Source organism: Coturnix japonica, chromosome 2 (assembly GCF_001577835.2).
Source record: "Coturnix japonica isolate 7356 chromosome 2, Coturnix japonica 2.1, whole genome shotgun sequence".
In the NCBI taxonomy this organism is placed as follows: Eukaryota; Metazoa; Chordata; class Aves; order Galliformes; family Phasianidae; genus Coturnix; species Coturnix japonica.
In genome coordinates this window covers 18939849-18958668 of record NC_029517.1, presented here as the reverse complement: position 1 = coordinate 18958668, position 18820 = coordinate 18939849, and the positions used below count along the sequence as shown (strand labels likewise).

Sequence of the window (18820 nt, the reverse complement as noted above, 5' to 3'; positions counted from 1 at the left end):
AAGGTTAAAATCCAGAATGTAAGTGAAATTAGCTATACAAATCTTTGTTTAAAGAACTCCAGAGAACCTTTTAAAAACTAAATGCCTTAAAAGAATTAAAGAAAAAAAAAAAAAAAAAGGAAAAAAATATGCAAGAAGTCAGTGTGGGGTTGTTGAGTTTTTTGTTCGTTTGTTTTTCAAACCTCATCTCATACTGCTTTGGTCCTGTTTCCTAACTCCCCTGCTCTATTCAGCTCACATTTCAACCATGACACTGAGGAGTTGATGTTCTGCTGCCAATCTCTCAAAACTTTTTGTTTCCCTCTACATCCTTTTGGGCCCAACAACTGCACTGAAGTTCTTTCTTCGGTTCTTCCTCCACAACCTGCCCTGAATGCCAAGAGAGGTGTAGATCTCCTCCCTCTGCTAGGTGACAGTACTCCAGCTCAGCCTTTATAAGCCTCAGCCCGTACTTGAGAAAAAAAAATAAGCCAAACCACTTTCCCATTATACTTTTAGTTAAGTAGCCTCTAAACACAAAATGTATTAGAAAATCTAAGAAATGCTATCTTATATATGATTCGATTAAATGCATACAAACTCCATCAGATCATTCAAGTAAAAGACAACCTTAACAAATACCCCAAACCAAGCTAAAAGAACACGAGACTTTCCATAAACATATGCAAAACACTTCCTCTAACCTCTTTCGGGTTCATCAGAAGAACTTTAGCTATAACATGTTTACATGTGTCAAAATACTCCAAGGTTGCAGAAACACTTTGCTTCAAACACAAACTTACAGCACTTGGATAAAAAACTAAGTAAACGAACCATCAGCTGAAAATGAACCTCTGTGATAAAAACTTCTGCTACACACAGAAGAACAGCTCCTAGTAAAAACAAAAACCCCACAAAACCAACTTCTTGATAAGCCGATGATCTATACTAAACACTAAAATGACATGAAAAAAATAAAATCCCTTCACATCTAAAATAAATGTAACATTAAAACACAGCAGCACAGTACATGGAGAGACATCCCAGCTGCAGGTTTTCTTTCAGTTTCATTGGGCACTTTGAACATGAACTTACCCCTCCTAATTCTTTAAGATCCTTCCCTATTTTTTCGGAGATCACATTTGATGGAATATCGAGGTAAAACACTTTCCCAGTGAGTGGTTTATATTTCAGTTTCTCTGCTTTTCCTACTTCTTTTTTCACATTCTTCAGAGAAGATTTTACCTTTTCTGTTTTTGCTTGCATTTCATCTGCTGCCAAAAGAGAAGACAATTTTAGAAGAATTATATTCTACAAAATGTGGGTTCTCCTCTTTTTAAATATGAAAGAAGTTAAGCTTCCATGTAATAAAAGACATTTATTAAAGAGCTACATGTTAAACATGTCAAAAACAAGACATATATAATAACAAAGAGCTCTTAAAAGTGTTTTTTTTTTAAATCATGCACTAAAATGGACTTTTTATTTCAGTTGCCATACAATGCCATCCATTTTCTCATCCTCTTTGTTAAGCATTTTCCATCCCCACAGCACATACACTACTTGTACAGACAGTGATTATCACAAGAACACTATTTAGGAGGAAAAAGAACAGCCTCTCTCCTTTTCAACTAGGAAAAAAGGAAGATTCGTATAGAAGCAACAGAACAAAAACAAATCAAAAGCCAGTGTAACATTAAAAAAATAGGAAGATCCCCCTGTTTATCTAATTTTTGAGCACCCATCTGAGACTGAGGAAGTCTGCTTCAAGTTCCAGAATCATTCTAGTTATGACCATCCTTTCTGTCCTGGTCAATTTTTCTCTTAAAATAAGAGATAACACACAGCAATTGAATAACAGAATGGATCACAGAATGGTTTGGGTAGGAAGAGACCTTTAAGATCATCCAGTTCCCATCTTCCTGCTATAGTCAGGGTCACCTCCCTCTAGACCAGGCTGCTCACAGCCCCATCCAGCCCGGCCTTGAATGCTTCCAGGGAGGAGGCACCCACAACCTTATTGGGCAACCTGTTCCAGTGTCTCACCACCCTCACAGTAAGGAATTTCTCTCCCTGATATCTAGCCTAAATCAAGTAAACTCCTCCAGTTTACAGCCATTTTCCCTTATCCTCTCACTACACGTCCTTACAAAGAATCCCTCCCCAGCTTTCCTGTAGGCCCCCTTCAGGTACTTGAACTAAAAGCCTGATGATCAAATTAGAACTATCCACTCAGGTCTGTCAGAATAGACATTTAAAATAAGCAAATTTTAAAAATTACTTTGAGGGATCCTAAATGCACTGAAGCGTGACTGACTGTTCCTACTTGCATTCATTACAGGACTCCTTTTACAACCTGTGATGGAGGCTCAATGATCCAAGCCTGCCATATTGGTAGTTTTACACAGCTTTTGTCCTGACTGACCTTAGGCCAGAGCCTGGTTACTTCTCCTTTGGACAAGTTCAGTAAGGCCAGAGGCCTGTTGCAGGGAGTGTGTGGGAATCTTCTGGAGTCAAAACAGTCACTCTGCCGTGCATTCTCTCCTCTGAAACTGCCTCAGAAGGAGGAAGCAAAGCCAATACTGCTGCTGTATTCTCCCAGTAGTGGTTATGAGCACATAGAAGCAAAGCAGGAAGAGCAGTTAATTCAGTAGTATCTGAGAAACCAGAAGAAGCAGATAAATAGGAAACATGGAGGCTTTGGACAGTGTAATTCGTGTGGAAGCTGAAGAGAGAAGGATGAAGTCTGGAGCCACAGGTGAGCGGGCAGGTAAGAGAAATTCTGCAGGGATCAAACAGCGTGTTACACCCAGCACGTATAAGTGACGGCCACAGCACCTCGAAAACTACTGCAATTCCCACTGAAAAAGGCGCACCGAACTCGCTAGGAGTAACACAACGCCTGCACTTCGCAATACCGCGATGAAAGCAGTTTCTATAGGGGCGGAAGGGCCGCGCGGGGCAGGGCCTGATGGCAGCCAGCTCACATCCCTCCAATATTAGGCTTTTAACGATCGAGTCCCGACACCAGATGAAGCGAAAAGGCAAAATCACCGAGAGGGAAGAGCGGCGCGCTAATGAAGCCGGCCGCAGGCCCCGCTACTTACGGGGACGAGCTCCTTTATTGGCGACCTGTGCGGCGCTGGGTTTCATCTTTCTGCAGCCTCACATCCTCCTCCAGCCGGGAGCCCTGCGGGCACACACCGCCGTTACGCCTCCCTCAGCCGCCAGCCCCGCCCGGCCGTCCCCTCTCTTCACCTCTCGTCCCTCCGCCTCGCTTCTCCTCCCGGCAGGACGAGGCCGAACCTCGGTGCTCCCCGGCCCACAGGCGCCCGCCTCGGCCCGCGCTGCCAACGGCCCGCAGCGTGCGCAGCCTGCCCCGCCCCGCACGGAGGGTGGGCGGGAAGGCACCGGCAGGCGGGGTGAGGGGGGAACCGGGGGACGGAAGGGGAAAAGAAACCACCGCGAGGGCGGGAAGGATGCGTAGGGGCGCTGCCTCACCTCACAGGGCGCTGGGCGCCAGGCTTACACGGGAAGAGGTGCTGTGACAGGGGGGGCTGCCTCCGACCCCGCGGGGTCCTCAGAGTGTGTGGGGAGACGTTAGTATGGCGGCGTGTGGGGGGTGAGTTGTGGTATGCGCCGCTCAGTCGCCTTATCTTTTGCTTTAAACTCGAGGAACGCAGTAAGACATTCACAGAATCACGGAAGGGAATTCTGGAGGTCATTCAGCCCGTTGCTATTGTCCTGACGGCACCACTAGAAAGAGCCCGGCCCCATCTGTTTGACTCCCTCACTTTTAGGTATTTGTAAACAATGATAAAATGCTCCTCGTCCCCAGGCATCCCTTGGGCAATCCCAGAATCAGGGAGATGCTCCCAGTCATCTTTGCAGCCTTCTCTTGGACTCTCTAGAAGTTTCCTGGACTGAGGAGCCCAGAACTGGACACAGCATTCCAGGTGTGGCCTCACCAGGACACAGTAGAGGGGGAGGATCCCCTCCCTTGCCCTGCTGGCCGTGCTCTTTTTAATGCATCCTAGGATACTACTGGCCTTCTTGGCCACGAAGGCACACTGCTAGCCCATGGCCAACCTGTTGTCCACCAGGACATCTGAGTTTTATTTACTCTGCAGAGCTCCTCTCCAGCAGGTCAGCCCCTAACTTGTATAGAAGCGTGAGGTTAGTCCTCCCCAGGTGCAGGACTCTGCACATACCATTGTTGAACCTCATCAGGTTCCTCTTCATCCAACTTTCCAGCCTGTCCTATTGAACAAATAGAAAACTTTGATCAATACAAACTAAGGAGGTCACAACTGCACTAACTTAATCTATGTGCATTTTCAAAGGTATGGCCCTCAGCCATCAAATTAGTTTTTTAGGTTGTCCTGCGTGGAGCCAGAAGCTGGGCTCAGTGATCCCTGTGGGTCCCCTCCACTCATGTTTTTTGTCATTTGGGGATTTTATGTCCTGAAAATTGGTTTGTTTGGCTCTTCTTTTTTTCTTCTGCCTAGATTTATTTTACCTCCTTATTTCTAGATCTCTGCTTACATTTCTAAGGTATTGAGTCCTTGCCTATGAAATTGCACAGCAGGATTTGGTAAAGGAATTAATATTTACTGGCAACGTTAATGTCAGACAGTCACTGCTCGTTGTTTGAGGAGCTTGCTCAAGAAGCCATTACCAACAAGCTGTGATTTGGATTCACCAGGAGACCTCTCTGGATTTTCTCTTAGGAACGACAGAAGCAAGAGGGGGGTCTGGATGAAGTGCTCTGCTCTGCTGCAGTCTGTGGGCTGCAGGCAGGACATTTACCTTTGTACAGATCATTGACATGCTCCTAAGCCCTTTGTTGCAGCAAAAGGTAAGGTACGTTACATATCTAACGTGGTTTGTAAAGTATCAGGTAATTTATGTTTAAAAGTTTAGCAAGTTTTCCTGTTATTTAGAAAACCTAATTCCAAACAAGCAAACAAAACCCCACAAAACCTAAAACATGAATTCCCTATATGCGAATTGTATATTACATTTTCTTACATGACTGCTGCTTATATGTAATGCATTAGTAACAATTAAAAATACTTTTCTGACTTGATTTTTCTGCAGGTTGTGAGCACAGCCTTGCAACATACTTCTTCTGTTTCTGAACAGATTTTTCCTCTCCGAGGAGAAAGTGATGGATGAAATGAGTAATAGTGACTTCAGCAAAACAACCAGTTTTCAGCATGCAGTGTCCTCTTGCTGTGGAGCTATAGTTACTTCATTGTTTGGTAAGGCAAACTATTAAGCTTGCTACAGAGAAAATCTTTGTATAGTGATTGCTATTTGGTTTGGTGAAGCATGCTGACTGCGTATATGTGGTTTGTAAGCTTCTGCTAATATGCTAATTAAGTATATTCTTGGATTTTTTTTTATTATATCAAATCTGATGGCTAATGGAAATCTTTACCTTTAACCATTTCTGAAAATAAGAGTAATTTAAAACTTTTTCTTCCTATGTCTTTTTTCACAGCTTGCTTTCTGAAAATAAAATAAAATCAAAATGACTTTCCATTCTTTCTGCTACTTAACAATAGATTTTAAATGAAGTTTACAGTACAAGATACCCTGCAAGGCTGGACACTGTGAGATGTCCTTTTCATGCATGACGTTACTACGCTGCCGTAGTAACATAAGTTTCCTTGCTATGCTGTTGTATGCTGTCAGAGCATTTTATTGTTTCCTTAAGCAATTTTTTAAGGATGTTTTTGTTTTGTTTTTTTTTTTGTAAGGTCTTTTGAACCTGCAGGTAATGTGTGAAACTGAGCTTTTACTTTTATTCAGTCCTGTAGCTCATGATCTCCTTCCCCATGTGCACCTAAGGAGACACTGTTTGGTTAGATTCAGTGCTTCATATCTCTTAGAGCTCATCAAGCTTATTCTTCACATTTCCGTTATTTAAGCCTTTGATTCTGATTTTTATCACTGATCATTCTGCAGATAAATGTACACTTTTCTAAGCATGACTCCTTCCCCAAAACCTTCCAGACTTTTATGAAATAGGATCTTATCAGGACATTTCCAAGTTCAGTCTATTTACCCTGTCATCACACAGTGTGTCTCGTGATATTAGGTAAAGTAGTAGGCAAAGCTTGATCAGACCTCTAGAATTCGCAAGATATTTTTCAACTCTTTGTGCATAAGGCTCTAGTTTAAGGTACTGGTATTCAAGATCTTATGAGACCTTCCTTTCTGAAGTGATACCTGGGAGACGAGGAAGAGGAAGATTGGCTAAATGATAATAAAAAACAAATTGTGTGTAGCTGAAATGAGCTGCAAGAGTCATATCTAGATCCTTACATTTAGATACAGAAGTGTGAGCAGAGTGTTCAACCTACTAGTCAGCAGATGGGCATCAATGGAGAGCTAAGGAGTAAATATCTGTCTGGGCACAAGCAAGTCATATGCACATGCTATGGTATTTGACCCAGTCACCAGCTGCTGCTTAGTGAAATTGTAGGTTCTGTGTCATGTCTGTCCATTGTGTAGATCTTTGGGTTACCTTGGAGTCTCACACAGCACTAGCAGCTTATATGTATGTAACTGACTGAAGCCCTGAGTCAATGCAATCAGCAGAGGTTGGAGAGTGTTCCAGCTGACAAACAACTGCAGTGTTCAGCACGTCTAGGACTGTTGTAATGTCAAGTGCTGGATGAGAAGCAAGAAAGTGTTCCCTAAACATACATTTATTTTTCAACAACTCTAAAGTTTTAGATCTGCTCTATGCAGAGGAAAGAAGGAAAGTACATCACACATTTAAAGTGTTTGTTTTCTTTTTGAACATCATTATTAAGTTTAGTTTAATGAAAAAGAATAAATGTATAGAAAATGCGGTGGTATTTTACATGCTTGAGGATAAAATCTTAAGTTCTGTGGTTTGCCATTTTTATAGTTAGCAGCCAGAGAAGAGTAGCACAAAGTAGCACAACTTTTAACTGTTTCATACAAGTTGGCACAATGTGGTTTTTTGTGAGCTTTGTTTATTTCAAGCAGTTCTCTGTGCAGCTGTTGGTAAGTCAGAAATAACAAACAGGGGATATACAGGTTGGGTTGGTTTTGGGGGTGGTGATTGCTTGCTTTCCCCCTCTGGCTGATTACATTGTAAAACAGTTCTCACTCTTCTTCCCTATCCCCCCATCCCCAGAATAACAATAACTCCTGATGAAGTGTGTGTACGCTTCTACATTTTCAGGTTGCACGGTGTTTCTAAATGCCTACTTTGCTTCATTTTAGTAACTCCACTCGATGTTGTCAAAACTCGACTGCAAGCCCAAAGCAGTCCATCCCCCAAAGGTCAGTAGTGTTCGGCACTTGATTGCACTTTGCTCTTTGCTGTCATGCTTAGCTGATAATTGTCACAGTGCTGAGTAGCAGAAAGGCTTTCTTTGTTTCTCAGTAGTTACGTCTGTTTCATCAGAGTCAGTGAGCTGGGAATAAACAACAACAACAACAAGATAAAACAAAAGCCACCACGATATGTACTGAAACTGCTAAAGGAAAAACATGCTACTGAATAGATACAATGGCAAAAAAAATCTCGTGAATCAATGTTATGTGAAGTAGGCTATGTGATGTCTTTCTCAGTATGGAAGAATGTACAAATATTACTCAACTGAATAATAAATAATAATAAAAAGTTATGACTACATTACTAAATATTTTGATAAGGGGCTTATAGTCACTGTGTTATGTGAATGTTCGTCTCCTCCAGAATCCAAAATCTTCTGAAAAAGAGTACTATAAGTCTTATCTAAGTCTTATAACCCAAATTCTAAATAGATTAATAAATTATGTGCTCTAAGACTTGACTATATAGTTGTCATTAATGAGATTTAAAAGAAAAAGAGATGCGTGCTATAGAAATTTATTGTATGTGTAGGCTGGACATTAGGAAGTATTACTTCTCGGAAAGGGTGGTCAGGCATTGGAATGCACTGCCCAGGGAGGTGGTGGAGTCACCGACCATGGGGGTGTTCAAGAAACATTTGGATGTGGTGCTGAGGGATATGACCTAGCTGGTAAGTATTGGTGATGGTTGGACTGGATGATCTTCTAGGTCTTTTCCAACTTTGATTATTCTATGATTCTGTGATTCCGAGATAAGTATTTACAGTAACAAGTGTTTGCCATAAATTAAAAACAAGTAAAATGCTTGTGGCTGATACATTAGTAAATTCTAAACTCTTCAAAAGTGTGAGGATGTATTGTGGGACTCAGTATGGAGTCATGATGGCAATAGTATTTTATTTAGCAGATTCAAAGTACATGATGTAGAAGGAATATAAAATGATTAGAGAGGATGATCAAGCGCAAATAGAGATTTGCCTAAGATGTAATACCTGCACCCATAGCATGAACACGGGGAAAGCTCAGTAAGAGATTTGAGTCAGAGGGATGTTCAGAAAGTTGCTCACAAAGGTGGCACTCAGGCCTTGTGTGATTATCTTTTAGCCTTCAGCAGGTGGCACTGCTGCACAGCTTGTCTCCCTGAGCCTGTGAGGGCAATTTCCTTTCATCTGTCGCTGTGAAGGATGCCTTTGTTTTCTTTTTCCCTGTACCTTTGTTTTCTCTTTCCATCTACTTGGTTTGTTGATTTTGACTTTTCCAAGCTATTTTGTCTCTATTTTTCTAAACAGAGATAAATCTGTCTCACCATTATATCCAGTTTGGAATTGCTGCAGAGTAAGAACAATCATTTTAAAATGCATTAATTTTACTTTTATCCACTTCTTTATTAGGAAAGTGTTTGGTATACTCCAATGGCCAAGTACATCATACACATGTTTGTGAGAATGGAGATGGCAAAGTGTTCTATAATAGAAACAGGCATTTCAAAGGGATGTTGGTAAGGACATTTTATATTTATACGAAAGTGTACATTTTAAACATTTGTGAATGGCATACTATGCATTTTTACATTTTATCTTATAATAATAATATTATATATTATTATATATATATAATAATATATATATAATAAATAATATAATAATAATAAATAAGTAAGAACTTATTTAAGTTCTTACTGTTGTTTGAGAGGGTATTCATGTGGTTACACAGTGTAGATTAGGTAGAGATTAATGATACATTCTTTCTAGCCAAAAAAGCAAATTCCTTTGGTGAAACAAATAAGAGAGCAGGTGCAGGGCTTTTTGTTGGACTGCTATTATGTCATGCATGTGATCAAGGGTTTTTCAGAAGGTAATATATGAGAAGAATGAAGTGTTTATGAAATAGCTCCTTGAGTGGTTTTAACAAGAGCAAATTTTTATTTTTTTTTGAACTTAATAACTTGTCTGAATATTTCAATTAATTTTACTGTATAATTTTTAGAAAATCACTTAGTTTTCTGACATTATTATGTGCCCATTTTTGCTATAACAAGGTAAGTCGGGAAGAAGAGTAACTTTCATATCATCAGATTTTCTTTCATAAAACAGTGCAGTAGAGAAAATAGTAGTAGATGTGGTAGTTTGCCCCTGCTAGAACTATTAAAATGTTCTGATATATTGGTCCATATCATTAGTAAGATAAGTACATTTGCTGCTCAGACACTGGATTTTATTGCATCCTTTCTCCTATCGTTTATCTGTACCTTTCTGGACTGTACATTTCTTGATTCAGTATTATGGACATGTATGTCCAGAACTAACGAATACACAAGAAGTTGGAAGAAAACAAAATGTTAGTACTAGCCCTTTTTGTAGCCTATCAGGTTCAGCATCTTCTGAGACCCTGCAGTAAAGGTTGGTCTTGGTCATATTCTAATCCATCAAATTTCAGCCTCCTCCTCCCAAATGTTTAAGAAAAATAAGTTCTGTAATATTAGGGAATTTATCTCTTGAAGATTTTTTCACTTCGATGGCCATCAAGGTCCAGTGTTTGTCTGCTGTCAGTGGCCTGGGAAACGTATGGACAGTTGTGATAAGTTGTAAGCTTCCAAATATATCACATAGCATGCATGCTTTGCATATATCTTGTCACTTTTCAGAAAAAAACATGTATCAAAGAATCCAGAGTGAGTCACTATTTCATGCCTACAAACTTTGTTCTTTATTAAAAAAGTATTTTAGTCATCAGTTCTGGGGAAGACTGGCTGCTGTAGCTGCTGTGTAATATTTGTCCTGAAAATAACTTATTCATGGGGCTGTCAGCTGCCAATAAAAACTTAACTTACTACATTGGCCCTGTAAAGATGGGAGAAAATTGTTAATTTCAAGCATAAATATTCCTGTTCATCTCAGTGGAACTATCTGTATAATTAAATTTAAGGGCTATCAGAAGCAATTACAGAATTGCAATCTTAGAATGATAAGTCGTTTTAGAAACACACTTTAAAAGAAAAGCTTTGCAGCTAATTATTGCTCTTTGCCTGATTATATTTTTAGGATGCTTTTGTGAAAATTATTCAAATAGAGGGAATTAAATCTCTCTGGAGTGGACTTTCCCCAACGCTGTAAGTAGTTTATTTCATTTTTAGACAAACAAATGATTCTAAAAACTTTGCTGAGTCTGAAGTTATGGATAATGGTGTAATCAGTTTGATCAGAAACATTTGGAGACAGCATCTTTCCCACCACAACTTGCTATTTCTCCTTGCAATCTCTTTGGTATATTATCACTATTTCAGCAGGGACATCAAACTTTTCATTTAGCCTTTAGAAGAGGCAACTGTGTGCTATAACTTCCCCACTGGTAACATCACCCAAATCACAGGATCTATGTAGATTGTTTGAGAATGTTAGTCTGTGATAGATATTTGCTGGTCCAGATTGTTACTAATAACCTGCAATAAGCAGCACAGTTTCCTTATTTAAGCAGAATATCCATACAAGATGTCTGACCTTATTCTCCTACTTTCCTTGTATTAGTTCAGATTCTCTCTCTTATATTTTAGAATAATGGCCCTTCCTACCTCAGTAATCTATTTTACCTGCTATGAAAAACTGCGTGAAGCTCTGAGGTTTAGACTAGGAGAGGATAATGACCACATTCCAATCGTTGCAAGTTCCTTAAGCAGATGTAAGTTGTCTCATGTTTAGATAGAACAATGAAATATAGCATCTGTATTCTGATTTCATTTCTTCTGCAATTTCTATCCTCTCTCTCTCTCCTCATTCTTCTCCCTTTTCAGTGAATTTGTTGTGGCTTTAAAAATGGAGATAGGAGCTGGGCATAGGAAGGAATATTACATTTTCCCACCATTTCTTCAGTAATATCCCTCTTACATGGACTGATGTGGTTTATTTTTGCTGTCACATTGTTCTGGGCTACATCAAAATAAGTGGACAGTGGGTTGAGGGAGGTGATTGTCCCCCTCTACTCTGCCCTTGTGGAGTCCCATCTGGAGTACTGTGTCCAGGCCTGAGATCCCCAGCACAAGAAAGACGTTGAGCTGTTGACTGGGTCCAGAGTAATGGCTTTAAACTAACAGAAGGTAGATTTAGGTTAGATATTAAGAAGAAAATTTCACCATGAGAATGGGGAAGCACTGGAACAAGCTGCCTGTGAATGCCCCATCCCTGGAAGCATTCAAGTCCAGGTTGGATAGGATCCTGGGCAGCCTGGTACAGTGAAAGCTGTCCATGTTAATGGCTGGGGAGGTGGATCTACATGTCCTTAAGGTCCCTTCCAGCCCAAGACATTCTATGGTTCTTTTCATCAGATATATAAGGCAATCTGAGACTTAACTTTTAATGTTCAGGAAATGTTACTAGCAAATTTTGATTTTTAAAAGCTTCACATTTGTCTCATTTCCAGTTGTTTCAGTTACTGCAGTGAGTCCCGTGGAGCTGATCAAAACTAGAATGCAGTATCACACACTGTCCTACAAGCAGCTGCAGCTGAGCATCAGGAGTACAGTGGCCAGAGATGGGTGGCTTTTCCTATGGAGAGGCTGGAGCAGTACTGTTCTGCGAGATGTACCTTTCTCAGGTGGGCTTTATTTCAGCTGAAAATCTGTGTTACATAAGATATGTTTTTTCGTGATTCTTTTGCACATTTTTTGTATTCTTATGTTATTATACAAATATGATTAGCTTTAAGAATAACTGAGATTTACTTGTTCTCTTTCGAGTCTTCATCTATAATTTTGTTTATGGATGTTCAGTGTTACTTTTCCTTTTCCCTACGTTTAGACTGTTTCATCTTATGTAATGTCTGTTTTTTAAGACTTTTGGTAGGAAATGTTCTCTGTATTCTGGCTATTTCCTTATAGAGGGACATTCTGTGTATGTGTTCTGATGTTTGATCATGAAAAAAATGTACAAATACAGGGTGACACAGTGGTTAGTGTCTCCAGGCATTTTTGCTTGCAAGATAAATTAGTTTGTATAACTGTTCCAGAAAAGGTGAAACTAGAACACTGCTTGGCAGTGAAGCTTCAAAGCTGAAAGTCTATAAGAGAAGTCTGATCCAGTGCTATACTCAAAGATAACTGGGACAAAGGAGATCAGGTGTTCTCCCATTTTGTTAAAGCTCTGCTGTCTCCTGCGTTTTGAAAGTAATTGGACAAGACTGCTGAAGGACAGTGTTCCAACTTATTATGCCAGTGGTTAAAACCCATGTCTCTTCAAGGCCCCTTATTGTCAGAGCACTTGGGAATAATCAGGCAGCAGTTGTTCTCGAAGCTGTTTCTGTCTTTCGGATGTTATTGAGAATTACACCTTTAAACACCTTGTGTTGGCCCAGAGAAATTCTTCAAACCCATTTTCAGAGGTAGAGAATCTTTGAAATATTTGATCTACTATCTTTGTTCTTCTGCCTCATTCTCTGCATTATCTGGTACCTAATTTAATTTTTGGTTCTTAACAGTCTAGTTGAGCAGTAGTTGCTGATGAGATCTTGAGCACCTGGAATACAATTTAAATTGACTGTGAACAGTGCAAGTGAGTGAAGAGTGGCAGTGATGGAGATATTTAGCTTAGAGCTGCACTTAGTTCTGCTAACTCACCTAACTGCTCTTTCAGGTGATTTGTTTTCAGTATGAATAATACTCTTTTTCTTCTGCTTTGCTACTGGTAGATGCTTAAAGAAAGTACTTACACTGCATTTCTTTCTTAAGGATATGCTGTTCCTTGATGGGATGTAATTTCACTTTACACGATAGAGAAGGCTTCTGAACATGCGGCAACACACTTTCTTTAAGGCTAAGATAACAGTATTCAAAATTCATCTTTTGCTTTAAGGGCTTCCTGTCCAATATTTATTTGCAATTCACTCGTTTTCTCTGTCTGCCAAATGCGTCCTTCTCTTGGAGCTTCAAAAGGGATTCTAAAATTCTTCTTCTCATTCTTATTGTCTGATTACATGTAGAAACTCTTGCTCTACAACTGATTTTTGTCTGTAGCAATGTGGCAGCAGCCAGTTGTCTTTCCCTCTGCTGCTTTTAATAGTGGAAAGATCAGAGTGGTAGGAGAGTGCTCAGAGTGGAGGGAACTAAGGAGATGTTTGTGCTCTCTACTCTCTTCACATTCTTGTATCCTCAAAGCTGCTGATATAAATGATGGGTATTTAATCTTGATTAATGCTTCAAAACGTGTTTTTTGAATATTTTTTCCTGCTGAATACTCCCTCTGCACTTAATATATGTTCCTTTATTACCTTCTCTTTGAATGATACAACAACAGCATTGTGGATTCTGGTATTGTTACAGCAGAGTCCCACCTTCGCTGCAGTTAGCTTTCTCTAGAGGAATTAAAGTCAGGGTAACAGTTTGTATTAAGAAAGCAGCTGCTCTGTGAGAGTGCTCGAGTAGTGCAGAGTGACAATGTTAGCAGCATAGCATAGAGTCCCACTGTGTTAACCAAAGTGTGAATGATAAGCTTCCAGAATGTTCCTTGGGCAGCAAGCTGACTTGAATAAAACTCGAGGTGTGAGTGCCTGTTAGACGCACAGGAACTGGATTAACAATAATGATTGAATTATCAAGCAGTGTTGCATAGAACATAAATGTGATCTGTATGCAGGGAAAGGAGCCTTGGGTTTAGATAGTCTATACTAAATCAGAGTTACATACATTTCAATACTAAGTTTTCCCCAGTCTCTTAGATACAGCCTGATTTACTTTTGCAAAATTTTGGAGGCTTGGTTTCCACAGCAAGAAAATACTTTGATATTTCTCTGCTGCCACAACATCCAGAACTCAGTGCTGAATGAGTCACAGCCATCTTTTAGGGTGCACAACATTTGCAGTAGGTATTTGACCAAGAGCCATAGGGAAGCACTCCATAACTCAGCTCAGTAACTTCTTCATTCTAACAAAAACTCATTAAAGTACAAAGGGTGCAGTTTATTGCAGCAGAAGAGAACAAAAACAGATGTTACTCCTGAACGGTGTCCCTCAGAAAACCTCTGCGAGGGCTGGGGAAGACAAGTCTCTCCTCAGTAATTCCAGACAGCAAAGCCATATTAAGTGTTCCAAAAGAATATGAGACAGCCTTGAGGAACCTCTCATCTTCTATGAAACACATTTTTGTAGAGTTACCAAGGTATATGAAATATATGAAATATCCCTGAAAACACAGAGAATAATCAGACACATTTTGATGTATAGAATATCGCATTAAAGAAAAATCTATGAGTTTTGTAATGCTTACGTTAGATTGTCTTAAGATAGAAGATACTTGATGGGAATGACAAAATGAATTGGCTAATTTGTATCATATGAGGAAATCTGGAATATGTGTATGGAGATAAGGGGAACTGGATGGGCTCTCAGAAGAAGAACAATTCTGGTTTCCTTTCAAGTTTGGTTTCTCTTTGATCCTATTGCTGCTGTAGAATTCTTACATCTGTTGCTGATAAAAAAAGTTGAACCAAAATACAAATCTGTTGTAGTACAAGGTTTGTTTCTTTTGGTTTTGCTCTTTATGACCATAGCAGTGTACTGGTATAATTATGAACGTTTCAAGAAGATGATGTGCAAGAATGGTGGTGCACATGAACCAACGTTTTTTATTGCTTTTACTGCAGGAGCAGCATCGGGCTCTGTAAGTATACAATTTTGTTTCTGGTACCGCTCTTTATTATCATCACTAATCAACTATTTATCTATCTACAAGTGAAGTGGCTTTACATGATTCTCTCAGAAATAATCATAGAACCATAGAACCACAAGGTTGGAAAAGACCTACAAGATTATCTTGTCCAGTCGTCCTCCCATTATCATTGCTACCACAAGTCCCTAAACCATATGTATCTCATAGCTCCTCATCCAGACACCTCTGAACACTGCCAGGGATGGTGACTCCACCACCTCTCTGGGCAGCCATTGCAGTGTCTGACCATTCTCTGAGAGGAAAAGTTTTTCCTTCTGTCCAATCTAAACCTCCTCTGCTACAACTTGCGGCCATTTCCTCAGGTCCTGTTTGTTGCCTGGGAGGCCAAACCCCTGCCACCATGATGTATGTATTGAAGTGCATCTACCTCAATCACACATGGTTTGGCATTCAAGTTGATTAGGCGTGTCTGAACAATTTAAAGTGTTCTGAAATACAAGACTTCAATAATATCATGTGCTTGGAATAACTAAACTAATTTTAAACTGTGTGCATCTTAATGTAAAATAAAATGAAATTACTTTTTACTTGCTGGTAACCTAATATTAGAATTGTGGCCTGATTTTTTCCTAATAGATTGCAGCTGTCGTAACTCTGCCATTTGATGTAGTGAAAACACATCGGCAGACTGAAATTTGGGAGAGTGAGACTTTGCAAAGTAAGTTGCAGGTAATGACATCGCTAAACAGCTGTTTTAATCTGTCTGCTAACAATTCCCTTTAGATTGCATTGCTCAGCAATTCCTGCAGAACTGGTTAATAATAATCCGTGTGCTTAATACATGCAACAAAGCTGGTTTTTCTAGCCACAATTGAAAAAAGAAGAAACAAAAAGCATAATACTCAGGTCCATGGATTTTTGGCAGGAACTTTAAATATTCATCTCTTCCACTTTCCCTAAGACTTGTATCACTCAGCATTTTTGCCTTTTCCACTTGTAACACTCTGTACAACGTTTGTCTCCCAAGATAAAAACAGTGTCTCATAAATGACAGAGTGAAAAGGTGTGAGCGCAGCACAACTCATAGTAATATGGTGATAGAATTACAAACAGAAAATGCTTAATATTTATTTGGCTGATACGAACTAGACAGATACTTTAAATGTCAGTATGGTTATCTATCTGTACCTGGTACTGGTTGCATTCTTTCCAAATGCAGCTGTTGTTAGAGCTGGATCCTGATAATGAATCTACAAATAAATAGTTCCTCTGCTGCTGCCCAAACACTTGACAGCTTCCAGATGCTGTAGGACGTTCCTCATAAATGCGTGCTATGAAACTTTTATCTTAAAAAAGTAAGATCTCATCTTCTTCCATGTTACAGATCAAGAAAAACAGCACGTGCAGAGTGAAGTACCACAAAAACCTCCTCTGTTTAAAGCAGTTACATACGTCTGCAGTGCAGCTGGCTTCTCGGTGCACTAAGATTGCTCCTGGTACCTGAATACCTGAATCATCTGTACCAGGGACTGCAGCCTACATCTCACAGATCCACGCTTTCTCAAACATTGACAGTTTGGGGGTGATTTGGACTTTTCAAACTTATGTAAAATCTGCAAAGCGTGGTGTCCTATCTTAATTATTACACTCATTCCTATGACTCATTATATGGGTTATCAGAACTTACCTTTACATTCAGCTTACCATGAAACACGAGTTCATTCAAGAATGGTCTTTTAGCTGCATGGGCAAAGAGACCTGGAGGGAGAGAAGCTCAGCCGAAAGCCAGGCAATGTTTTCAGTTGTGTCAGTTGCTCCAGTAGCAAATATTGTCACTGTATAATTTACACTAGGCGTTACTGTGATCTTCTTCTGCATCATGCTATTTGAACTTCAATACTAATTTATATACTGCACGAACTTAACATTCTGTAGAGACAACTTCGTATATATATACATCAATTATATGTTAAGATAGAGAAGTTGAAGCTTGTCGTTGCATCCGAAGCAACATGTGATTTTTAAAACTTTTTTTTTTCCCCTGTGGCATTGCCTGCACTGTTTAACTGACTGTTCTGCTGTACTCCATTGAGACCCACAGAGGGACAGCGCATCTACCTGGGCAGTTATGAGGAAAATTGTCGCTAAGAAAGGGATTGCTGGATTATTTGCTGGTAAATCTTTTGACATCTTTCTAAAAAATCATATTAATGTTTTTTGATTATTCACAAGTCATTGTTAGATATTAGCATGCATAAATTATATATTTCCATCTTTGTGAACACTGTCAGTTATGGAATGGATTGTAAAGTTACAGACGTGAGATGCAGTCATGTGGAGAGAATTTCTTGTCCCAGCTGAGAGGCCACCAGCCTCTGCTACTCCTATGCTGGCAGCTCCGTGCTGATGCTGCAGGGAGGGCCCAGCCTGCCCCCATAGTCACCTCTGCTGGCCTGGAGCGTAACAGCCTGCAGGTCGGACTGCCCCACCTCTGCGGGGAGACGGAGCAGGCAGAAATAGGAGGGGCTTGAGTTAGGCAGGCTGCACCGATGGCAGAGGTGAGGGCAAGATATCCTTATAGTGGTCATGTCTCTCATCAGTAACACTGGTATTTTGAGAAATGTGAATACAAAGAACATATTTCTACAGTGTTGTATTCTGGAATCAATATAATATGACCACTAGAGCGATTCAATCCGAGAACAAATGAGAATGAACACTTTCTTTTCTGGGCAGGTTTTACTCCACGGCTGTTTAAAGTTACTCCTTCTTGTGCCATAATGATCAGCACATATGAATATGGGAAGGCTTTCTTCAGACATTTAAATGAAAAGACAAACCAGCATTCCTGAGTCTCCTTCATCCAATTGCATGAAGTCAAAATGCACGGAGAAATTTGTGCCAAATTTCAGACTGCCCGTCAAAGCATCTTTCTACCTTTACATTTTGTAACTAAATGTAACTTCATTTTTTCACTGTTTCACAAAGGATAAATTGGGTTTTTTTTTTCCCCTTTAAGAAAAATACACAGCCTTGCAATTGTTGTCAAAATGGTGAGTTCTCTTGCAGCTACAGAGAGGGGAAAAAAAAGAGTGACTTTGACTGTTCCTCAGTGATTATTAGAAAGGAAAAAAATGAACCTGGCCAATGTGGTGAAGAATAACAACTGTCACTGCTCAGTTTCAGCATGACTGAATGTTCTGTTGGATGTATGAAGCAATGTTTAGACAATACTGCAGGTATCCCAAGAAAGGGACATCTCCATGTGGAAGCTGATAGAGATTAAATTCAATAGGAATTTGTTTATGCTTCCTTAGTGTCTTTTCAATCATGTGAATGTTTATTTGCAGCTCCATAGTTTGTGTAAACAGATTCTTTTCATTTCCAGGTTTATTTATAACAAGAAATGTTTTAGGTCAAGCTGGAAAAAATGCATTGCGCCTATCAGAGTCCCAGAGAACACTATGAATACATTGCCAGGTGCTGCAGTGCCTTTTCAGTTGAAGATAATATTCCTAGTGCATGCTCTTACTGGGAAGCACACCCAGGCACTGGAACCAACTGCGCTGTGGTGTTGGAGGAGTGCTCCAGAACATTTTATAAGTAAACGTAGACCTTATTTTGAGCTTCTATAGTCAAAAGAGCCAAAAGACAAAGAGCCATAACAGCAGATTTTGGGCCACACAATGGAATAGAGCAACAACATCTCTCTGTTGTTCAAGAAGAGAATCTGCTGTAAATTCACTACTACTGTAATTTGCCAAATGCTCTTATTTTACCTTGTTTTATTAAAAGAGAGACAAAAACCA

The 18820-nt window shown here is 39.8% G+C and overlaps 2 protein-coding genes across 23 annotated transcripts in view; one reads left to right on the top strand and one right to left on the bottom strand.

The window, feature by feature from the left end:
- DBF4 (DBF4 zinc finger) overlaps positions 1-3355 on the bottom strand; it is a 15628-nt gene extending 12273 nt beyond the window's left edge. For 4 of the 7 annotated variants that reach the window (XM_015853374.2, XM_015853381.2, XM_015853379.2 and 1 more), the window contains exons 1-2: positions 3087-3201; positions 1075-1253 (exon numbers count right to left, since the gene is read on the bottom strand). In XM_015853374.2, the coding sequence (XP_015708860.1) occupies positions 1075-1253; positions 3087-3132 (225 nt within the window). In that variant the 5' untranslated portion in view covers positions 3133-3201. Of the gene's footprint in view, positions 1-1074; positions 1254-2404; positions 2519-3086; positions 3202-3237 lie in introns of those variants that run through there. The other 3 variants (XM_015853382.1, XM_015853387.2, XM_015853386.2) reach the window with 3 other exon arrangements.
- On the top strand, positions 3286-18820 carry SLC25A40 (solute carrier family 25 member 40). 16 transcript variants are annotated; one of them, XM_015853390.1, is made up of 13 exons: positions 3286-3401; positions 3655-3779; positions 4710-4842; positions 5125-5243; positions 7246-7305; positions 8751-8857; positions 10401-10468; positions 10910-11034; positions 11773-11946; positions 14893-15002; positions 15648-15740; positions 17113-17185; positions 17748-18820. In XM_015853390.1, exons 3-13 carry the CDS (start codon positions 4808-4810, stop codon positions 17861-17863), a joined length of 1080 nt encoding a protein of 359 aa, XP_015708876.1. In that variant the 5' UTR covers positions 3286-3401; positions 3655-3779; positions 4710-4807; the 3' UTR covers positions 17864-18820. The 16 variants fall into 16 exon arrangements, 14 of the variants coding, with proteins under 14 accessions (XP_015708876.1, XP_015708878.1, XP_032298980.1 ...); XM_015853392.1 differs by lacking the exon at positions 3655-3779 and having other exon boundaries at positions 3289-3401; XM_032443089.1 differs by lacking the exon at positions 3286-3401 and having other exon boundaries at positions 3599-3779; positions 11782-11946.